The 20200-nt window shown below is 52.1% G+C and overlaps 7 protein-coding genes across 7 annotated transcripts; 4 read left to right on the top strand and 3 right to left on the bottom strand.

The window, feature by feature from the left end:
* Nucleotides 1-1083: 1083 nt before the first annotated feature.
* P168DRAFT_163823 (uncharacterized protein) lies at nt 1084-2674 on the bottom strand. Its single transcript, XM_024832859.1, has 5 exons — nt 2433-2674; nt 2283-2365; nt 1345-2235; nt 1152-1296; nt 1084-1085 (listed from the first exon to the last, which is right to left on the bottom strand). The coding sequence occupies exons 1-4, from the start codon at nt 2478-2480 to the stop codon at nt 1251-1253; spliced, it is 1068 nt and encodes a 355-aa protein (XP_024692102.1). The 5' UTR covers nt 2481-2674; the 3' UTR covers nt 1084-1085; nt 1152-1250.
* Nucleotides 2675-3809: 1135 nt separating this feature from the next.
* On the bottom strand, nt 3810-5387 carry P168DRAFT_297454 (aurora family serine/threonine-protein kinase; the record flags this gene model as incomplete). Its single annotated transcript, XM_024838178.1, has 2 exons — nt 3810-3914; nt 3966-5387. 2 exons carry the CDS (start codon nt 5385-5387, stop codon nt 3810-3812), a joined length of 1527 nt encoding a protein of 508 aa, XP_024692101.1.
* Nucleotides 5388-6209: 822 nt separating this feature from the next.
* Nucleotides 6210-7256, top strand: P168DRAFT_304872 (protein-transporting protein BCP1; the record flags this gene model as incomplete). The annotated part of the gene is made up of 3 exons (XM_024838881.1): nt 6210-6336; nt 6409-6645; nt 6720-7256. Exons 1-3 carry the CDS (start codon nt 6250-6252, stop codon nt 7254-7256), a joined length of 861 nt encoding a protein of 286 aa, XP_024692100.1. The 5' UTR covers nt 6210-6249.
* Nucleotides 7257-7364: 108 nt separating this feature from the next.
* On the bottom strand, nt 7365-8622 carry P168DRAFT_253959 (chorismate mutase ARO7). The gene is made up of 3 exons (XM_024834394.1): nt 8328-8622; nt 7552-8203; nt 7365-7486 (listed from the first exon to the last, which is right to left on the bottom strand). Exons 1-3 carry the CDS (start codon nt 8396-8398, stop codon nt 7409-7411), a joined length of 801 nt encoding a protein of 266 aa, XP_024692099.1. The 5' UTR covers nt 8399-8622; the 3' UTR covers nt 7365-7408.
* Nucleotides 8623-9394: 772 nt separating this feature from the next.
* Nucleotides 9395-11727, top strand: mdv1 (WD repeat-containing protein; the record flags this gene model as incomplete). The annotated part of the gene is made up of 5 exons (XM_024838880.1): nt 9395-9505; nt 9539-10142; nt 10193-10384; nt 10450-11240; nt 11297-11727. The coding sequence occupies 5 exons, from the start codon at nt 9395-9397 to the stop codon at nt 11573-11575; spliced, it is 1977 nt and encodes a 658-aa protein (XP_024692098.1). The 3' UTR covers nt 11576-11727.
* Nucleotides 11728-12691: 964 nt separating this feature from the next.
* P168DRAFT_304869 (uncharacterized protein) lies at nt 12692-14574 on the top strand (the record flags this gene model as incomplete). The annotated part of the gene is made up of 2 exons (XM_024838879.1): nt 12692-13319; nt 13388-14574. The coding sequence occupies 2 exons, from the start codon at nt 12692-12694 to the stop codon at nt 14542-14544; spliced, it is 1785 nt and encodes a 594-aa protein (XP_024692097.1). The 3' UTR covers nt 14545-14574.
* Nucleotides 14575-15817: 1243 nt separating this feature from the next.
* On the top strand, nt 15818-19820 carry P168DRAFT_163712 (uncharacterized protein). The gene is made up of 8 exons (XM_024832858.1): nt 15818-16213; nt 16276-16541; nt 16600-18151; nt 18218-18309; nt 18368-18713; nt 18770-19233; nt 19292-19494; nt 19556-19820. Exons 1-7 carry the CDS (start codon nt 16024-16026, stop codon nt 19331-19333), a joined length of 2952 nt encoding a protein of 983 aa, XP_024692096.1. The 5' UTR covers nt 15818-16023; the 3' UTR covers nt 19334-19494; nt 19556-19820.
* The last annotated feature ends 380 nt before the right edge of the window (nt 19821-20200 follow it).

The raw sequence follows: 20200 nt of genomic DNA, 5'->3' as shown, positions 1-20200 counted from the left end.
ATCATTACACCATGCTGATCGTGGCGTAGTGCGAGTTTAGACCAGAATGGCTCCGACAAAAGGACTGGGCAATCAGCATTGGTTGAAAGTTCAGCGAGGACGCCAGTCGAGATCGGCAGACTTAGGGTTACCCCGTCGCGACGCCTGTCAGGGATGCGCAACATCGAATCCACTGTAGACCTCCGGCTTGTTCCTCCCCGAGAACAATGTCGATGCACAGGGCGAGTTCATTGTCAAAAGTTCAAGACAGCAACGGCCATAGTAGGGGTCACAAGGGCCATATCCTTACCAGATATGGGCATACAGGGGTTGAGCGCAAGTGCCAGCGGTCATATCCAAAGGGATGTTGTATGCGTTTAAATTTAACTAGTGACTCTGTCATTCATTATTAGTCACACAGTTACTGCACGATTTATCATTAAATATTATTTCTGCCGCGCTTCGTAGACGGTATCGTTTAGGCCCTCTCCTCTCCTTGCTCATTCGCCATGAAATTCAACTCGGAGATCACAGCAACACACCTCCAATTCGGACGGGATTCATATCGATTACTTCGAGGAGACGAAGCTTGTGCAAACCAAACAGTAGGCGATGGGTCAATACAGCGCTGAGCTACTATTTATAGCGCGGTGCACTTTCCTGGTCAAGGGCTAAGGCATATTTGCTGCTGTACTATGTTTATGCAACAAGCAATGGGAACTTACACGAATAGGGCTCCTTCAACTCATTAGAGTCAATTGAAAACATGACGTCACTTGAGTCAGAACGTGTCGAGCCTCCTGACTTGGTCTATCTCGAACAAAACTCAAGGCTTTGTAATGGGACCTTTTTGTTGTGCACACTCTGCAAGTGTACCTCATCTATTGCAGGATATCATCAAAAGGGCAAGCTGCTAGCATATCCATGTTGTCCTGAACAAGATTCCAAGACATTATGTCAGAGGGGTTCAAGGTTCGGCAGCCACTACCAGATTTTCAAATAGCGGCCTCCATGGGAGAAGTCTCCGAAGGCGAGTACTTGGAGGCTCGGAAGACCATCAGCACTGAACGCAAAATCGTATATTTCCTTGGTTTTATATGGCAAATCTGCTCCGAGTTTAGACTTCTGTCATAATTTTCGATTTTAGACTTGAATAGGTGGAATCAACTGACCATCGCCATACTTATAGGAATAGAGAGATGAAGAAGACCAGTTAGGTTTCACAGAGTTGATAAGTCTGTCTAGGACCACTCCACTTATCCTAACATGTATCAATTTGCATGACGGTCTTGGCTAAATCCTTTGTAAACAACTGCCCTGGTTCTCAATTAGAAGTTATACAAATTTAAGGATCGCGATCAATACTCCATGGGTGGGATAGAGGCTCCAAAGCAAGTTAGTTGGCTTTCTTGCAGCGTGTGATCCAAATGTGAAGGCCATGGTATATCTCCATCAATGAGATTCTGGCCACCTCTATCCACCAGATGATGAACAACAAGGCGCTTAAGGTGACGGTGGCCTGACAGGGTATGTATAAGCCTGCCCCAATTAACGGGCTCAGGGAGCATTAGATACACACTCTCCAAGCTAGAAAAGTCATGAACAAAATCGCAGATCGTCTCCGTGATGTGCATGTATGTATCTCTCTCCAGGCTATTGAGATCAAAAGCAAGTTCGAGGGTTTTCAACTTCGTTGACTTTCCAGAGTTGAGTATCATGCGTAACCAGCCAAGCGATCCTGGGCAGTTCCGCAATCTTAGACTCTTCAGGCGTTCGATATGAAAAGCGTGGACCATTTCCATGCCGGTATGATAGAAAGATACAGCTGATAGATGGAGATCTTCCAGAGCTAAAAAGATAATCTTTTGGTCTCGGGGGTAGATATCAAGCACACTTTGTGAGAAGAAGTTATCAGGAGTCTTTATGGGTTGGGGCATCCGTTGGCAGAATCCGTCAGCCCAGATTTTCTCTGCACGAATCCATGTCAAAAGGTCCAGAGTAAGTGATTTGATTTGGTGGCCATGGGCTTTGATACATTGCCTGACGGATTCGAAGTCATCGAATTGGTTCAAACCCCTCCAATCAAGGGACTGTAAGTCTCTGAATTGGACATGGTTAACAGAGTTCTGCGCGCTTTTATTCGCGCCACATTCACCATCGGTAATCAATTTAATGGATTGGATCTGCCCTTGATTCCCGAGAAGAGAGTTTGGGCCGCAAAAGAGAACCTCTGGAATACATGTTCCTACCTCCCACCTAGAATCACATAAGCGATTGCCCAAGGTAAGGAACACAGTACAAACCGAAATCTTCGTAAGTGATCATCTGGAAACCTCACCGAATCCAACGCAGAAGCTAAACTAGAGAGAGAGTCCCGGATGCAGCCCTGGGACAATCCACTCACTATTAGACCTTCAAGTGTCCGGTGTTGAAAACAAATCCATAATACTCACCTTGTCCGTGTCGTCATCTGTAATCCTGTCCATCTCTTCATAGCTCATATAGTCATCATTTGCAAGAGATCCAACAAGCTGATCTTGAACCGCGTCATCAATTAGGTGCCCATTACCACCGTGGTGTACACAGCGGTATTCGACTAATTCATGGATCGGCACGCTGAAGCCGAGTTCTTGTGTGAACTTCAAGTATTTCCGGGGTATCTTCTCCAAAATCGCAGCTAAGCCCTCTAACGATAGCTCCGGTGCGGCCAGGATAAGAGACTGATATAGATGTGGAATGACGATACTATGAAAACGCGTGCTGACTTCACAGAGCTGCTTCAGATCCCTATGGCTGGCAATCTTCAACGGTAAGCTAGTGAAGGACGTGATCAGGACATTGACTTACTCGGCCAATCACCATATCCAGTATTTCCAACGGAAGGTCGGCCAGCATCTTGAGTCTGATCAGTTCCGGCGAACAGCCTCAGCTGTGTGCATAGTGATCCTGACCCGGCTAGGGGATATAAAGTGGTTGCAGGACGGTGGCAGGGTTCTGGACTGCCCCAGGCGCCTCAAGCGCCCCGGTTTCGTTGTTTGTCGTGTTTGTCCTACTCCTACATTGTATGCTTACAGAATCTGCCAGTAGGTTTGTCTTTTGAGGAACGGTATTCTTCACTGTGTAAAACATTGGCTAGCGATCTTTGGGATGGCTGTAGACAGCATTATCTTGGAGGTAAAAGTGCTTGTACCTTGGCTGAACTGAACTGGCAGGGCTGACCCCGGAACCCCAACCCCGGACCGCCCCCCGGATCGCCCTAATCCGGAGCGGATTGGGGTCCGGGGCGGAGGGTCAGACCCCGAACGGGGCCGAGTTCCAGAGGTCAGGATCCGGTAGGATCCGCCAGAACCCGGAGACCCCAAACTAGCTTATCTACTAACTAGGCAGGTATATATCATAATTTATCGGCTTATACCATGATGTTTGAGCTTACCTTGTGGGGGAACTAGATTATGGAAGCTCATATCCTTATTATTCATTTTTTAATCGAAACGTGTTTTATAGTAGAAGCTAGTCTTCATGGTTTTATATATGTTGCGAGAAGTGGTGAGTTGACATATTAGGTGAGACTCAATATATATATATTATGAGATAGTAAGGATTACCAAGTTCAAAGCTTAACAACCGAGCCAGTCCCAGAGATATAGATCTTAGAATTAAAGGGTAAATTGTTCAAGTTTGATATTATATATATCACTTTGAAAAATATTAAATATCCGAAAGAAGTCATATTTCTGGGGGGGACCCCCAGAATCCGCCACAATCTACCCCGAAACAACACTACGTAAGACTCTGGAGTCAAGATTACATGAAGCCGCCCCTGCCGTGACTTAAGACTTATCTTGCCTGGCACGGCTCTCGCAGTGGTGGAGAATCCAAGGATGTTCCAAAACTTTCTTCAAGGAAATTCTCTCATCAGAATCAACCACGAGTAGCTTGGTCATCGTTAGTACTTGGTTGATACCAATTCTGAAAGGTGATCTCACTTTTTTGATAAGATCCTGAGCCTCACAGCTAACAAAAGAAGGAACTGTCATGTCCCCCTTGGCGATTCGCCTCTGCGTCATGGCAGGCGTGTCCTCAAATGGTGCTTGTCCAACCAGAAACTCGTACAACAAAACCCCTAGGGACCATAGATCTACCTTTTCGTCATACGGCTTCTCATACCTTTTTGGATCGACCATCTCCGGAGGCAGGTAGTCCAGTGTTCCACACTGCGTGAGCCTGCGGCCACTTGGCGCATGGACACTCCAGCCAAAGTCTGACATCTTCAGCTCTCCGTGAAGACCCACAAGGATATTCTCGGGCTTGATATCCCGGTGTATGACATGTTTGCGATGGAGATATTGTAAAGCAGTTGCCATTTGGGCGATGTATTGGGCTGCTTTCCACTCTGGGAAGCGGTCTGCTTTCTGTAGGTGCTTGTACAGTTCACCTTTGCCAGCATACTCGAGGATCAAAAATATTCGTTTCCGATCATGGAAATGACCGTATAACCGTAGGATATTGGGGTGGCGCAAATTGCTCTGAATCTCGATTTCACGAGCTACCTGTTTTTCTACCCGTCCCCTTTGGATATCATCCTTGTGTAGTACCTTCAATGCGCAAACAAAACCAGTGTGTCGTTCTCGCGCGAGATAAACTCGGCCAAACTTTCCCTTTCCTAGGGGTCGACCAATTTCGAACATGCCTAAATGGAACAGCTTGGGAACCGGTTGCTTGGTCAGCTGGGCGGAGTCTTTTTCTGCCCTCACCACTGCATTTGGTGTTTTTGACAGAGAAATAGAGCGGCTGTGTCGACTCAGGGAAGTTGCCTGTCCGCCCTTTGCTTGAGCTGCTTGGCAAGCGACATGGTTGGCGGCAGTGCCTTGTCGCTTGGAATGACTAACATTCTGTTCATCGGTCTCGGACACACCATCTGATGTCTGCGAAACCATAACAGAGAGGGGATGTAGAGCTCTGGAATATGTCCGTCCACTTTTGGCTTGAGCCACTTGGGGGGCGACATTATCGAAGCGTGCACTCTGTGGCTTTGTACCAGTGACGTGGTGTCCTTCTGACTTATCGGTTTCATTGAGCGTCTGCGTCGAAACAACTGAAAGCGGCTTTCGAGTTCGCCGAAGAGACTTGCCACTATTTTGTTGGGAATCTGCGGCGTCGATTATCGTGCAGTGCAGTCTATACATATCAGAATTGGGGTTCTCTCGTGGCCGGGTTCCGTCCGATCGACGTGTGCTGGTGGTTGCAACCTGCTTCCTGTTGTCACTTGTGCTCCTAATACATGTTGCAAAGGCTTCAGAGAGATCACATACCTTGGAGTTTCGGATTGAATGAGTCCTATGATGCCCATCATTGTCGTCATGAACGGATAGATGCCCGAAACGAGCCTCAAGCGCCTTAGTCGCCATAGTGGTTTCGCTCTCGTCTCACCAAATCAAGGAAACAAGCCGAGTCGAAGAAGACGCGATTCAGGTGAAAAAGGAAGACGGCGGTAGGTGAGCAGGAAGAAGTACTGTTTGTGATAGATTTGTATGAGAACAGAACAAAGGGGACAATTCTCTGTTGCCACGGCAACGGGTCGTCCTTGATGCTCTCGTACGGAGTAGATCACCTGATAATGCCGGCAGCTGCCCATCATCGAGACATTTAATTGATCAAGTCTCCTATAAACTTACTGAGAGTCTCTGTCGGAGAATAGCCCATGGGATGCTGAACTATTTGGTGGTGTTGGGAGAGCCCCCGAGTGTCGGGATAGTAGGGCACGGACGACTGCCAATGAGTCGGGGTTACCAGACGCCATGGCGCAGGCAGAAGAGATTATGATCCAGGCTTTGAGTCAAAATGAATGGTTTAACGGGTCCCGCTAACTATCGCAGATCAGATTACCCTATGTGCCATTATGCATTGGCTGTCGATTATAATATTCTTCTTTTATACTCCGTACCATGATAGTTCTCTGAAACCAGGACACAGCTTTGTTAAGACAGCTGAGGCAGTAATCTTGACTTGTAGGAGAATACATTGTTTCGATCCTATTCAGCCATCCACCCAAGACTCAAAAAAGTAAGAAATATATCAATAACATGCATGATATCCGTAGAGTAGGGTTGTTGACTTGTCGAATCCCTTAGTAGTAGGAGCGATAAGACGAAAGCGGTTTAGCGCGGGGCCGGAGCAACTTTTTCGACCGCCGATAAGATTTGTCTTCATATCTTCATCTTCGTCTCCTCAATCAATTAACCAATACCAACAATTGATACACTATACACAATGGTCAAGCGCAAGCAAGTCAAAGACGGCGACGTCGACATGGGGGGTACCGACCCGCGTGTTCGAGCGGAGGACTCGGACGACGAGGTATACCACCGCAACAATATCATCACACCATTCCCCAGGAACGACTGCTAACCGCGCAAATCAATAACGTAGGACATTGACATGGTGAACGTCGACTTTGAATGGTTTGATCCTCAGCCAGCGGTCGACTTTCACGGTCTGAAGAACCTCCTCCGTCAGCTGTTCGACACCGACGCCATCGACTTTGACATGTCTGCGTTGGCGGACCTGATCCTGTCGCAGCCGACGCTCGGTTCGACCGTCAAGGTAGACGGCAATGAGTCGGATCCGTATGCGTTTTTGTCTGTTCTGAACCTGCAGGAGCATCAGGTGGGATACACTAATTTGTACAATGGTCTCTCTCAACCAATCTAACAAGCTGCAGGACAAACCCGTCATCAAAGACCTCACGCGCTACCTCCACCGCAAAGCCCAATCCACCCCCTCGCTCGCCCCCTCGCCACCCTCCTCTCCCAGTCCCCCCGCCCCCCATCGGCCTCGTCCTCACCGAGCGCCTCATCAACATGCCCTCGGAAGTCGTGCCCCCCATGTACACCATGCTGCAGGAGGAGATCGCCTGGGCCATCGAAGACAAGGAGCCCTACAACTTCTCGCACTACGTCATCCTCTCCAAGACCTACGAGGAGGTCGAGTCCAAGCTCGACCAGGAGGCGGCCCGCCCGCAGAAGAAGAAGAAGAAGTCCGCTGGGAGCGGTGTTGAGCGCTTCTATTTTCATCCGGAGGATGAGGTGCTGGAGCGACATGCGCTTTGCTCTGGGTCGGTGTCGTATGATCATGTCGCTGATGAGGGGCTGTCGGATTCGAAGCGCGCGTTCCAGGAGTTGGGGATCCGGACGGGTGGGAGCTTGATGTTGCTTGAGGGGGGGAAGTTGGAGGGGGCGGTTAAGGATATGGCGGAGTATATGAGGGGGGGTGCATAGATCTTTCTTCTTTTTTTTTTTTTTTCCTTTCTTTCTGCCTCTTTCTCGTGCTATGATTCCTTACAGCTTACGATCGGTAAAGTTAGCCTGTCTATAGATCTATTCCTTCCCACGTGACGCGTGATTCTATCGTTCCTCGTGATATATATCCATTACTCCCACTGCGTCCCCTTCAGCCGCTGCATCAGGTAGTCCACCTCGACCACCTTGGTCAGGGGGATGACGCATTCCTGTATTGTCAGTATCAATTGTGTTTGTCGGGGTCGCCGGGTGGCGGGGGCGAGAGGGAGATTACCTTATACATCGACACCACGGCATTCACGTTGATCTTCGGCCCCTGCTCTGACGGGAATGCCGGATCAGTCCCGTAGGTCTTGGCCTTGAGCGCCAACCGCTCCAGCACCTTCTGCTCCACCGCAGCGTTGGTAATGGCGGCATCGATACCCGCGCGGTCATTCGCTTTGATCAACCGGACAAAGGTCTCTGGATCGTGCTGGAACTTGGCCTCGGCGACGAACTTGCCGAAGTGGATGCGCCGCGACAGCGCCTGCAAGACGCTGACGTCGCACGTCGCCGCGGACCCGTAGTTCTCCTGGGTCTCGCCGCGGTCGGCACGCCCGAAGCCCGGACACACGGCCGGCAGGATGTCCTCGACGTAGCGCTGCTTGATGGTGGCGTTGACGTTGACGTCGTTGTCGTGCAGGATCTTGGGGTAGCGCAGCGGTTGGAGGATCGGGGTCTCGAGCACGTCGGGGAAGAAGGGGTACTCGTCGGGGGCTTGGAAGCGTCGGACTTTGGACTGGAGGCGTTCCTGTTCGCGCAGCAGGTAGTCCATGAGGCTGACCTCGGTGCCGGGAATATTGACCCCGCCGGGGAGGTAGATGGGTTTATTGAGCGGGAATTGCACCCGCTCGATGAGGTGGAAGGTGATGGTATCTTCCAGACGGCTGTATGATGATGATTATATTATTATTTTACCTCTGTATGGATATGATATCGATGTGATGGTTGTTCCACGGGCATGCGAACAGCCGCGGGGTAGACATCCCGATCGGATCAGGTCCAACTTACATGAGCTGAAAACGGATGTTGGCCAGATCCAAGGCCTTGGAGGCGTCGGAGAGATCGATCGCGGCGTCCATGATGTTATCTCAGGAAGTAATAATTATTTTAGTATTTATAGAGTCGAACCGAATAGGAGAGGGACCTCAATCCATGGAAATGCGGAGGAAAACTCGGGGTGATAGAAGGGTCTGAGGGATCCAATGACGGTTGACCGATGGGAGATTGGAGAAAGGGAAATAGTTCGCGTTGACAGGGATCAATCCAGCAACTAAAATGTCGATCATGTAGGGGGGAATTCAGGAAAGAAAAGTGTGGAGAGAGAAGATGAGGAGGAGAAGAAGTCGGAGATGAGATGAGAAGCAGCACAAGTGGATAGCTTAGTCGGATCTGGCACATGTTTATGCGTTATACAACAATACCCATACACCTGAATATATTACATTTATCGATATCTAATATCTATAGAGATATATCTAGAATCTCCCTGATCAATTACTCTATAGTATTTCTATACATTATCAAAGTATTCTATCAATGCAAGTTAGTTTGACCTCGGCTGTTCACGATCATTCCGAGTCTTCTCTCTATAACTCCCTTGGGACAGAGTCAGGAATGTCTGGATCGTCCTTCACAACCATGGGAACAGCTCGGTCAGAGGGTCATCTGCTCGATTCAGTCTACTACCAGAATACACCGAAACTAGGAAAATCTCATAATATATCATAATATATTATAGAATGATCTATATTATCGTCTTATGTTCAGGCCTTGATATCTCGGTGATACCGTCCCATACTGTATATTACCCCCCATTTCACTCCGAATCCCCCGACCAAACCGCCCCCATACCGCGCTAGTAACCAATCCAGCCAACTTTCTTTTCCATCCCGAAACTCCAACTTGACCGCATCACATCTTCTTCTCTTCTTTTTCTCCCCCTCGTTCTCTACCTCTCTTCGTTCCTCCCCGCCTCCTTGCTCGGACGACTCAACTCGTCTGACCTTCATTATACCCCACTGTCGGTTCCCGCATGGGTCTCTGAATCCCTCCGTGAGATCTCTTCAGGCGGTGTCATGGATAGACCCCGCCGGGATGAGTCGCCTTCCGGTCTATCGGACATTGTCGAACAAGACGGCCTCTTAGGAACTGGCATCACCGTCCGTCTTTTCTTTTCCTCCTCCGTAGTTTGTATGCACCAACTGATCGATCTCCATTAGGGCCGCCAAATCGAGGCCTTTGGCCGAAAAGTCACTTCCACCGCAGGCCACTTGATGGGACCGGCCCCCGACGTGGCCAACCCCCCCGGTCACTACCACCATGCCATGGCCGACATCCAGCGCGAGCTGCGCCGTCCCAACACCCAACGTCGGGTCTTCTCTCTGACCCAGACCACCCCCACCGACCTGGTCCGCTCCAAGCTGTCCACCTCCGAAATCCAGTCCCGCGCCCTCTCCTCCCTGCCCGACGACCTCCTCGCCAACATCCCCGATGACTCCAGCTCCTACTCTCTCTTCGAAGGCTTCCAGGTCTCTCAGGATGACTACGAGTTTCGCAAGGCCCACCGCCGACGCTCCTCCAAGAGCAAGAAACTTCTCGAAGGCGGCGACTCGCGCGCCGCCCTACCCTCCGGCCCCACCGAGCTCAAGCAGGAACGCGACCTGTTGGCCCGCCGCATGGAGCGCATGGGCGTGCGCAAGAACATGTGCAGCTCTGAGATTCACGACATCGATAACAAGATTGCCAATCTCCATACGATGCGCAAGATCGTCCTCGACCGCTTGGCCGGTCTCGAGACGGAGGAGGCGGATCTCGAGCATGAATGTACTTTTTTGACCTTCCTTCCGTCTTATGAATAACACTAATTCATCCAGTGACCGAGCTGGAGAACAAATTGGAGGATATCGAGGAGGAAACCACCCCGACCCCCTCGGAGACCTCCAAGCCCGCCGAAAGCGCCGACGAGGCCCCGGCCACGGAAGATCCGGCCATGGATGCCTCGTTCATGTCCGAATCCATCTATCAGAAGCTGCCCTCCCCCAAGAGCATCAAGCAGCGATCCACAAGTATGCGGTTCCCCCGCGCACGGCGGAGACGACGTTGGTTGCTAATCCATCCTCTCACCCGCTAGGGAAACGGTCCATGCCCGTCCTGCACGAACATTTCGCCCCCGGCTCCGAGATCAAGGAAATACAAGCCCACACCGATATGATCACGGCGCTCGATTTCGACTATCCCTTCGGAACCATGATTACCGCCGCCCTCGACGACACCGTCCGGGTGTGGGATCTCAACGTGGGTCGCTGCACCGGCTTCCTCGAAGGCCACAACGCGTCGGTCCGGTGTCTCCAGATCGAAGACAACATCGTCGCGACCGGGTCGATGGATGCGTCTGTCAAACTGTGGGATCTCAGCCGCGCGCGCACGGTGCCCAGCCGCAGCAACATCAGCAAAGGCGGCGACGAGGACGAGGGGGAGAGCGCCGCGCCCGCCACCTCGCTGGAGGACTGCGCCGTGTTCTCCCTGGATGCCCACGTGGACGAGGTGACGGCGCTGCACTTCCGCGGCAACACCCTGATCTCCGGGTCGGCAGACAAGACGCTGCGTCAGTGGGATCTGGTCCGCGGACGCTGCGTGCAGACGCTGGATGTGCTGTGGGCCGCGGCGCAGGCGTCCACCCTGAGCACCGAGGGCCAGTGGCGGCCGTCGGGGCGTCAGCCCGATGCGTCGGCCGATTTTGTCGGCGCCGTGCAGTGCTTCGATGCCGCCCTGGCGTGTGGCACAGCCGACGGCCTGGTCCGCCTGTGGGACCTGCGCAGCGGCCAGGTGCACCGGAGCCTGGTGGGTCACACGGGGCCCGTGACGTGTCTCCAATTCGACGACGTCCATCTAGTGACCGGCAGCACGGATCGCAGTGTCCGGGTAAGTTTCTCTTCCCCCCGGGACAATGTCCTTTGAGCATGCAACTGACCGGTTAGATCTGGGATCTCCGCATGGGATCAATCTACGACGCCTACGCCTACGATCGACCCGTGACGAGCATGATGTTCGACACGAAACGCATTGTCACGGCCGCCGAGGAGAACGTGGTCAAGGTATACGACAAGGCGGACGGGCATCACTGGGACTGCGGCGCCGGCGTTGGCCTCGACGAGTCGCAGGGCCCCTTGCCGGCCACAGTGGAACGGGTGCGCCTGAAGGATGGATTTCTGGTGGAAGGCCGCAAGGACGGCATCGTGGGCGCCTGGACCTGTTAGACGATCTTTACGACGGTGGGTCGGGTGGATTCTGCCCCTGTGGGGGAGCCCGGTCCGACTTGTATTTCATGAGCGTTGGTCACTGTATATTATCGGAGTCAATAGCACTTATAGACGCGATGGGCGGTTTGGACGGTCATCATCTTTTCTTGTTCCTATACCGGTTCACCTACACAATGACTCGAGTGTAACACCTGGTTGACTCGACAAAGAGGTCGAGACACAAAGAGCGCCTCGTTTCAGCTATTTTAGGGTGCCAGACTAGTGAGCTTTCTGTAGAATTCGGTAAAAAGGGAAAGAACGAACAAAGAATCAAGCATCAAGCCACGATCAAGACGGAATCCTCGTAGATAGGTGATTCTGCATGTATGTTAGTCAGCATGCATAACCAATGCATGTCCATACCGGCCTAACCCCATCCGGAAACGCGCCTTACCCGATTGGGAACGTACCTTCATCCATCGATAACTCGACTTTCTGGACTGGACGTTGTTGATCGTCGCCCTCCTCCCACTTCTTCACAACTTCCGCAATCCCACCGATACGCGTCTAATCCCGGTCGCAACACCCTCCCAGTTCCATCCCGGAAAGTACATCTCGTCTCGAGCCCACCCCGTCTCGATTGTCCCGACGTTGGTTGCCGGTCCGCCGCGTCGCGTCTCGTCCGGAGAACGAAGTCGACCTCTGTTCAGAGTGCAACCCATCAGCCAGTCTTTGATCGACACTCTGCTCGACGGATATCTATTTAAAAAGTTCTTTGAAGAGTGGACAAAGGAGGGACGCCATTGCATTGTTGGTCGCAACCGTCTTTCATCAACTCCGTCTCTTTGTCCCCTCCCGCTCGACACCACTTGTCTGTGGAGAGGCGCTGCGGCGGAGCCCACTTCATGGTCTGGTGGAATAATTAATGGGCGATCCGCTGCTGCGTGTCTGATCTTGTCTCCTTCCTTCATCCATTTGGCCTCGTTACTCCTGCGACTGACCGATACGACCTCGGCCGGAGCTCCAGTTGCAAGCCGGAGTTCACTACTATCAGCTCTCGTCACGCCCGCTCAAGCCATACACCTTTGCTATCCTAGTTTTAGAAGTCCCGATTTCAGTCTTGAATCCTACAGCATGCCTCCCAAGCGCGCGGCCGCCCGCCGTAAGGGCGCAACCCCAACTCGCCCCGAGGAGCAGACCCCCGAATCCTACTTCCGTGACATGAACCCGGCCGCCAAACCCACGCTACCCGACCTTCCCACCAAGCATTCGTTCGCCTACGGCTCGACATCGACCCCTCTGCTGCCACGCGAGCTACGAGCGCGACCTCGAATGGGTCTAGCGGAAATCGCCGACGCCATCGACGAGGGCATTCAGATGGCCCAGGAGCGTGAGGACGACCAGCACAACACCCGCTCGGCACGGAAACGGACAGCCTCGCCGGTCCGTCGGCGGGAACCCACCCCGGACCAAGTTCAGCTCATGGGCTCGCTGCAAGATGCGATGGACTCGCCTACCCCGACGCCGCCGGTCCCGCATACCTTCTCCGAAGTGTCCACCCCGGCTTCGCAGGCGGCCAACAATCTCCACTATCCGACTCCCATGATGCAGCTAGGACCCACGGCGCCGAACGACGCGGATCTAGAGAGCTCGCTGCAGGTGCACTTCGCCGACAATGACTCCACCATCTCGTGGGATGTCGAGCGCGAGGTCCACGACGACGATCTGCAGCGCGTCGGGCCGACCAAGAAAGGCCCGCAGGGTAAGAACATCAGCGCGCCGCCCCGCCGGTTTTCGGGGCTCGCGTTCGTCAACGAGCCCATCGCGGAGGAAGACGAGCCGCTCTCCATGCTCTCGTCGTCCCCGTCCCCCCACCGTCGCTCTCCAAGTCCAAATCCCGCACCCCCGAGCCGGCCGTCGTCGAGTCGGTCAAACGCAAAAGTGCCTCGCCCGCCAGGCCTTCTTCCACCAACCCTCGCGGAGTAGCATGGCTGTTCGGCTATCTGGTCCGGATCATGTGGTTCGTGGTGGTGGGCGTCGGGTCGATCAGCGCGGCCGTGTCGTATGGCGATGTCATCGTCGACGTCGCCCGCGACCTCTTCCCCCTGGGCCGCACGAGCCCGTCCGCCAGCCCGAGCGGAACCAAACTAGCCGCCCTGAACAGTCTCAACGAGGTATTCAAGCTGGGCACGCAGGTGTCGTCGCTGTCGCGCGAGGTTAAGACCATCAAGACCGAAGTGAAGAACATCCCGGCGGCCACCACGGTCGTCGAGTCGGGGGGGCGCACGGGCCGAGCCCGCACCAACTTCCTCTCCCTCGGCATGGGCGTCATCATCGACCCGCACAGAACGAGCCCATCATCCCGCATCAAGCAATCATACTACGAGAAGATGTTCCCCGGCAGCATGGCCCGCAAGCCCCAGCCGGCCCTGACGGCGCTGACGCCGTGGCAGGATGTCGGCGAATGCTGGTGCAGCAAGCCGCGCCGCGGGATGTCGCAGCTGTCCGTCCTGCTCCAGCAGCGCATCGTGCCCGAGGAGGTCGTCGTCGAACACATCCCCAAGGGCGCCACGATCCGGCCGGAGGTCGCCCCGCGCGACATGGAGCTGTGGGTGCGGTTCGCCATCGTCGACGGCGCGGCCAACACGCCCTGGCACCAGGGCCTGGCCCACCTCAGCCGCCAGTCCACGCCCCTCGTCCGCGAGGGCTTCTCCCTGCATGACACCGTCATCGAGACCCTCAAGCTCGCCTACCCGGGCCAGCCGGAGTCGGCCTACTACGGCGACCCGCTCCTGGGCCTGTCGTTCTACCGCGTCGGCCAGTGGACGTACGACATCAACCGTCCGCAGCATGTGCAGACGTTTGACCTCGATGCGGTCCTCGACATGCCGTCTCTAAGGGTGGATCATGTGGTGATCCGGGCTAAGAACAATTGGGGCGCTGATGATACTTGTTTGTATCGGGTGAAGTTGCATGGACATTTGTAGTTTTTTTTTCATCTTCTTCCTATTTTCTACCGTTTTCTTTTTTCTTTTTTTTTTCTTTTTTCATGATTTGTATGCTTAGTTCGTTCAGGCGCTGGGATAGGACGGCGTTGCTGTTATCGGGCGATGATATCCTGGCGTATAATAGACGCATTACTATTTTTTATCAACGCTTATTATTGAATTAACGGAACAATATAGAAGTCGTCAGGTCTTTCACTATCTTCGCCATTTCTATCCAGAATATTATGGAGTATATGTACTCCGTAGTATATACGGTATATCTATGGAAGAGTGAGATGCAACGAGCTAACACGTCAACTGACTTGGTGTTTTCCACATACATTCTTGGTTTAACTCTTCGCATTTTGCAACTCCTCGCACCTTTTTCATAGTTTCGAGAATGATCAAAATTGTCAAGATTTTGATCATGAGATCGGTCCTCCCACTGTCACGCTACGCTCTGGGGCGTGCCGACCATGCCACTAGTCTAAAAAAACCAACTATATTTCAAGCTTCCTTGGGCTTGGTTGACATCCCCAGACACCCATATATACTAGCATGCGCAATCCAACCTGCGTTCCCACAGAGTCTGCAGGTTTTCTGTTAGGTCGCCCATATACATACCCGCTTTTCAGTATCAAGTTAAGAAACGCCACATCACAGCTTGGCATTCAGGTTGGCTGGCTGGAAAAAAACCCCAGGGGGAGCCTCATTTGTTCAAGGAGGGGATGCCCAACCCTGTGAGGTGACAAAAAAAAAGAGCTCAAGAGGGGCGTGCATGTACAGTGAAGTGTCTTGCATATGGTCTATTCTATCATGGATTCTTTCAACTTTTGGATGGTTGTCCAAAGCGGGGTCATGGAATGAACCAAGCTTGCTATTCAGTATTCATGATATGTTTCTGCTGTATATTTTCCGATCCCCTCTAGTTTATGGATTCTCAAATATGAATACACATTCTGGGTGCCTCTGTTCCAGCCTTGCTTCCCTTCGTATCCCTCTATGTCCTCGCATGGGTGAGGGAGGGGTCGGGACTCGCAGAGGTATGACCAGTCTGACCAATTGAGTCCAAAGCCATTACTGAATACATGATCAACAGCTACATGTGCCCATTTCGACTGCTACTGCGTTTTACGAGTGGCTCGCCCATGCTGCCTTTGCTGTCTCTCTGCACGATGAGGGGAAGGGAGGCCTCGAGCTTGCAGCAATGCACCTCCAGACAACATAACAAAAGAAAAACAGCACTCTGCATCACTGACCGCTGATTTCAGGTCTCTCAATTCTCAGGATTACCTGCGATATGACGTGCAAAAGCAAAGAACCTGCTCTTCCCATATCTGCTTCCACCTTGCTGGTCATACCTGACGAAGGTTATATAAACCTCGTTCGACAGCCCTCCCCGGGAAACGACCGTCCTGGCTTGTTCACATCCCTAGCCTTTCTCTTATCTATCCAATACAAACAGTTATCCAATCCAAAATGGCCTCCGTCAATGTCAGCTCCGAGTTCATGACGAACATGGTCTCCGGGGGCCCCGCCCCGGTTTTTAAACCCGGTCCTACCAACAGACCCGGTAACAATGGAAGACAGTTCCATAACGTCATGGACGAAAACGATCGCCATATGGTCATTGGTCTGTCGGATGATGAGAACCCAAGGCTTGAAATCAGTACGTCCATTGAATTTGAAGAAATACCGGAAAGATCCCAATCTAACCCAAGATCAATATAGTCCGTCACAATGAACACGATGCCCAGCATGTTCTCAATCTGGGGGCTTGTTTTGACATTCCTGATAACGCCCCCATCCAAGCGTTCCAGGTTCTTCAGGATTTTTATCGCACACTATATCTTGCGTTCGCTTATTCCACCAGTTCTACTACGTCCCAGGTGGTGTTGGCAAAGCCATTTGCGCCAGATTCCTTGGTTCACGGTGCCAAGCTGGAGACGGTTGAAGGAGACTCCACGCAATTTGAGTCTGTTGATCAGATAGTCATGGTATATGAGTCCTACCAGTCCCAATGGCATGGCTGACAAGGAGCTTGCGTGTTCTTAGACACCGATAATGAAGCATTCTCATACACCCACTTACCCCCTGGTCGTCCTTGTCCACAAGCTTCGCAATCAACCACAGACATGGTCAGAGTTTACGACGCAAATCCTGACAAACGATTCCTTCAGTAAGTGGTCAGCAATGAAGACATTTGGTACTTTCAAGAGGGCGTGGGAGATCTTGGATCCGCCAGACACCACGGGAATTATACAGATTGTTCCGGCAACCTTCGATCAGTTTCACGGTATTGCTGTGCTATATAAGAAGGAGGACGGGACAATGCAAATCATTGGCAATTTTCTTTACTTACACGGCAAAGTTGCGCTTGATGTGACACGCATAGTGAAGTGTCCCCAAGGCAAGTCACTCCGTCCACATGGGAATGAAAGCTTGGCCCAGAAAGTCGTTGACGGAGAAAAACCAGGCACAGCGATGGCGATTGCCTCTGTGGGGGACATTTCAGCTGCAACGATGGGAATCTACATTTCCACCGCAGATGGAATCTACTATTCCCGTTTCCATCTAGTCGGCACACATTCACGGGACCCGATTTTGGTGAGCGGAGACGCGGATGTGCGAGGCTGCCAGTCCATGGAAATCACGCAATATCGGCCGGGACGAGCAGACAGCCTGACGACAATTCTATGGTTTACCAACGAGAAAGGCGATTTTGGTTACATGCTGTCATCTCCACCGGGCGAGCCCGAGCCCAACCACCCTATCCCCAATCCCAAGACCACTTTGATCCTCCCGGCCGGCGAAGCCGTATATACTGCACCGATGACGATTCCCCCTCCAAAGGACCGTAAGGGAGATCCAATCGGCCCTGTGTGGAACTCGGTGATTCTCGCCAAAACAGATGGAAATCTGGGTCACCTGGAACAAGCATCGGACACTAGACGATGGCTGGATAAGCCGTTCTACTTACATCACGATGAGGGGTTGTACGAGGTCCGCAGCTACAGTACCACCATCAAAGTGCTGCATGAGAATGGGTCTCCTCTTGCAGACACACCGGTCCGGATTTCGTCTTCGTCTGCGGTGACGGGGTACTTGAATGGGAAAAATGTGACCCTGAACCCAGACTCCGCGTGGTACAAGACGGATGTTGAGGGGGCTCTGAGCTTCATTATCCCGACCACGTCGATGGCCTCTCCGATCATGACCATCGCGGAGCTGGAACTGTCGGACAAGAAAGTTTCCATTGATAGGGTCTTCGATCCATCCAAGAAGGTGGTAGACAGACTACACGACAAGATTCAAGGGATTGAGACGATCGACGACATGAAGAAGCTGAAAACCCAACAGAATGAACCTCTTTTTAATAGCGAGAATATGCCCAGCGACGAGCACCTCCAAGCTGCCTTGGGACATCTCAAGCTACTCAAATCCTTCCACCAGGAGTTGCCTCCGAATGGTACTGTTAAGACTGGCAACCCACAGCACGGGGACCCCATTCCACCCCCCGGAGGCTTTCTCGATTTTGTCGAGGATGCATTCCACTATGTTGTGAAGAAGGTACAAGAGGTGGTCCACTGGGTGGTCCAGAAAGCGGGTAAGTGCATTAATATAAAGCTAATAATGAACAACAAAAGTTGAAACTAAGGTCAATGAAATACAGACGATGCCGTTCATTTCATATGTCATGTTGCGAACAAAGTGTTCGAATTTGTGGTGAACACAGTCGAGAAAGCCGTCCACGTGGCGACTTGGGTAAAATTCTCATCCATCCGGCGGAAGCAGACCAGAATGTACTAATGATTACCTCCAGGTCTGGAACAAGATTAAGATCGGATGGGACGAGCTCCGAGACTTTGTGGGGTTTATATTCGAGTGGGACGACATCATTCGGACCAAGGACCAAGTCTCCGCCCTCGTCACCTCTGGGATCGACTATGCGGCCAGCAAGGCCGTAAAATTCGAGACTACTATTGAGGAGGCGTTGGATAAGTGGTTGGAGGATGTTACAGACTACACCCCCCCTGATGATATCAAAGCAAGCGCCCATAGAGATGCGGACGAATCACCGCTGGAGGTCCTTTTATCCGACACCGCAACTGCTTGGATGGGAGAAAGGCTCAAGAACGGTGGCATGTTGATGCCATCACCGATAGATGGTAAGCTTAGATATATCGGCAACGAGTCAGGATGCATGGCTAACGAATTGATATAGACTCGGACTGGAACCCGGACCACCTGGCAACGAACTGGTGGAAGAAAGCCCAAGAGCCTCTGACAAGAGTCATAACCCAATGGCAAAATATCGCCCAGATAATCAGCGACCTATGGGCCGTTGGACAGTCTCTCTCAGCGAAAAAAGCCACCGATAATCTAAAGGAGTTTCGAAACACAGCCATCACAATGCTCCGAAAGCTCGTCTATGGCCTGATTGATGCGGTCAACGGCGTCTTCACGATGATCAAGAACTACGGAACAACAGAGATTAAGATTCCCGTTATTAGCGGCTTGTACAAGAAGTTAACGGGTCATAGCTTGACCGTCTTTGGTGCCATCGCTTTTATCACTGCCGTTCCCACGGCGGTGATTACGAAGATCGTGATCCAGTCCGCACCACCAATCATCAAGAACCTAAACGGCGATCTTTTGGGTCGGCTGCTTGGGTTAGAAGGTGAAAAAGTCAGTGCCGACATGCAGTTTGACTTTCACACATTTACATGCGGCGTCCTTGTGGCAGGAACCACGATCGATGGAGTACGCAAACACATCATGTTCCTGATGAACTCGGCCAAGAAAGGTAGCAGTAGTGCGACTAATAAGGTCCCTGCTGGGAAGTTCAAGAAATTTCTCCAGTGTCTGGGGATCATATATGACCTGTGCACAACTGTCAACTCATGGCCTTCCGACACTGACATCCCAAGCTTGGCATTGCGACGAACGGTAGGGAAAACCCCTCCTCAGATGACCCACTCCACCGGACTCAAAGCTAATTCTATATCAGATCAGCAGTGTTACGGTCTACAAAAGCGGCGCCCATCTTCTTGCCATGTTTTTACCCGGAACAGGGGGCAAAAAAAAGGACGGCGGAGACGACAAGGACAAGACCCTGAACATGGACCAGGCCATGCTTACCTTTGATCTGATGATAGCGAGCATTGAATTTGGACTTCACACCGCCGCTGGAGTGGTCGACCTCAAAGCTGGCAATAGCGGGGCGTGGAAGAACTACAGCAAACCCAGTACAGTACAGGGGCTGGTGGGCAGTTCCATGTCTCTCGTTTCCAGTGCTGCTTATTTTGGGGCAAACATAGATCCCGAGGCCGGTGACGTAGCTGTCGTCTGTTTATTCATATTCCAGGCGGCGGTCGACGGCCTCCTTGTTGTGCGAGGCGCCAAGTGGAAGATCGATCATGATCGAGGGGCCAAGTCTTTGCTGCCCTGAGTTGGGGACTATCTGTTCATCAAAAGTATTACCAGATTATTGATTTGGTATTTTGGTGCAGTGGATCTCACTATCCATGCTGGCGAGTGACTGGGAGTTTGATGTCGTTTTGTTTGAGTTATGGGGCAGTACCCATAGACTTTTTCTACGAAGAGTATCAATTCATATGGTAGCTTTAGGATATTGATCTGAGAATGAGCTAGA

The sequence above is a fragment of the Aspergillus campestris genome (assembly GCF_002847485.1).
Source record: "Aspergillus campestris IBT 28561 chromosome Unknown P168scaffold_7, whole genome shotgun sequence".
Lineage (NCBI taxonomy): Eukaryota > Fungi > Ascomycota > Eurotiomycetes > Eurotiales > Aspergillaceae > Aspergillus > Aspergillus campestris.
This window is presented reverse-complemented; position numbering and strand designations above follow the sequence as displayed.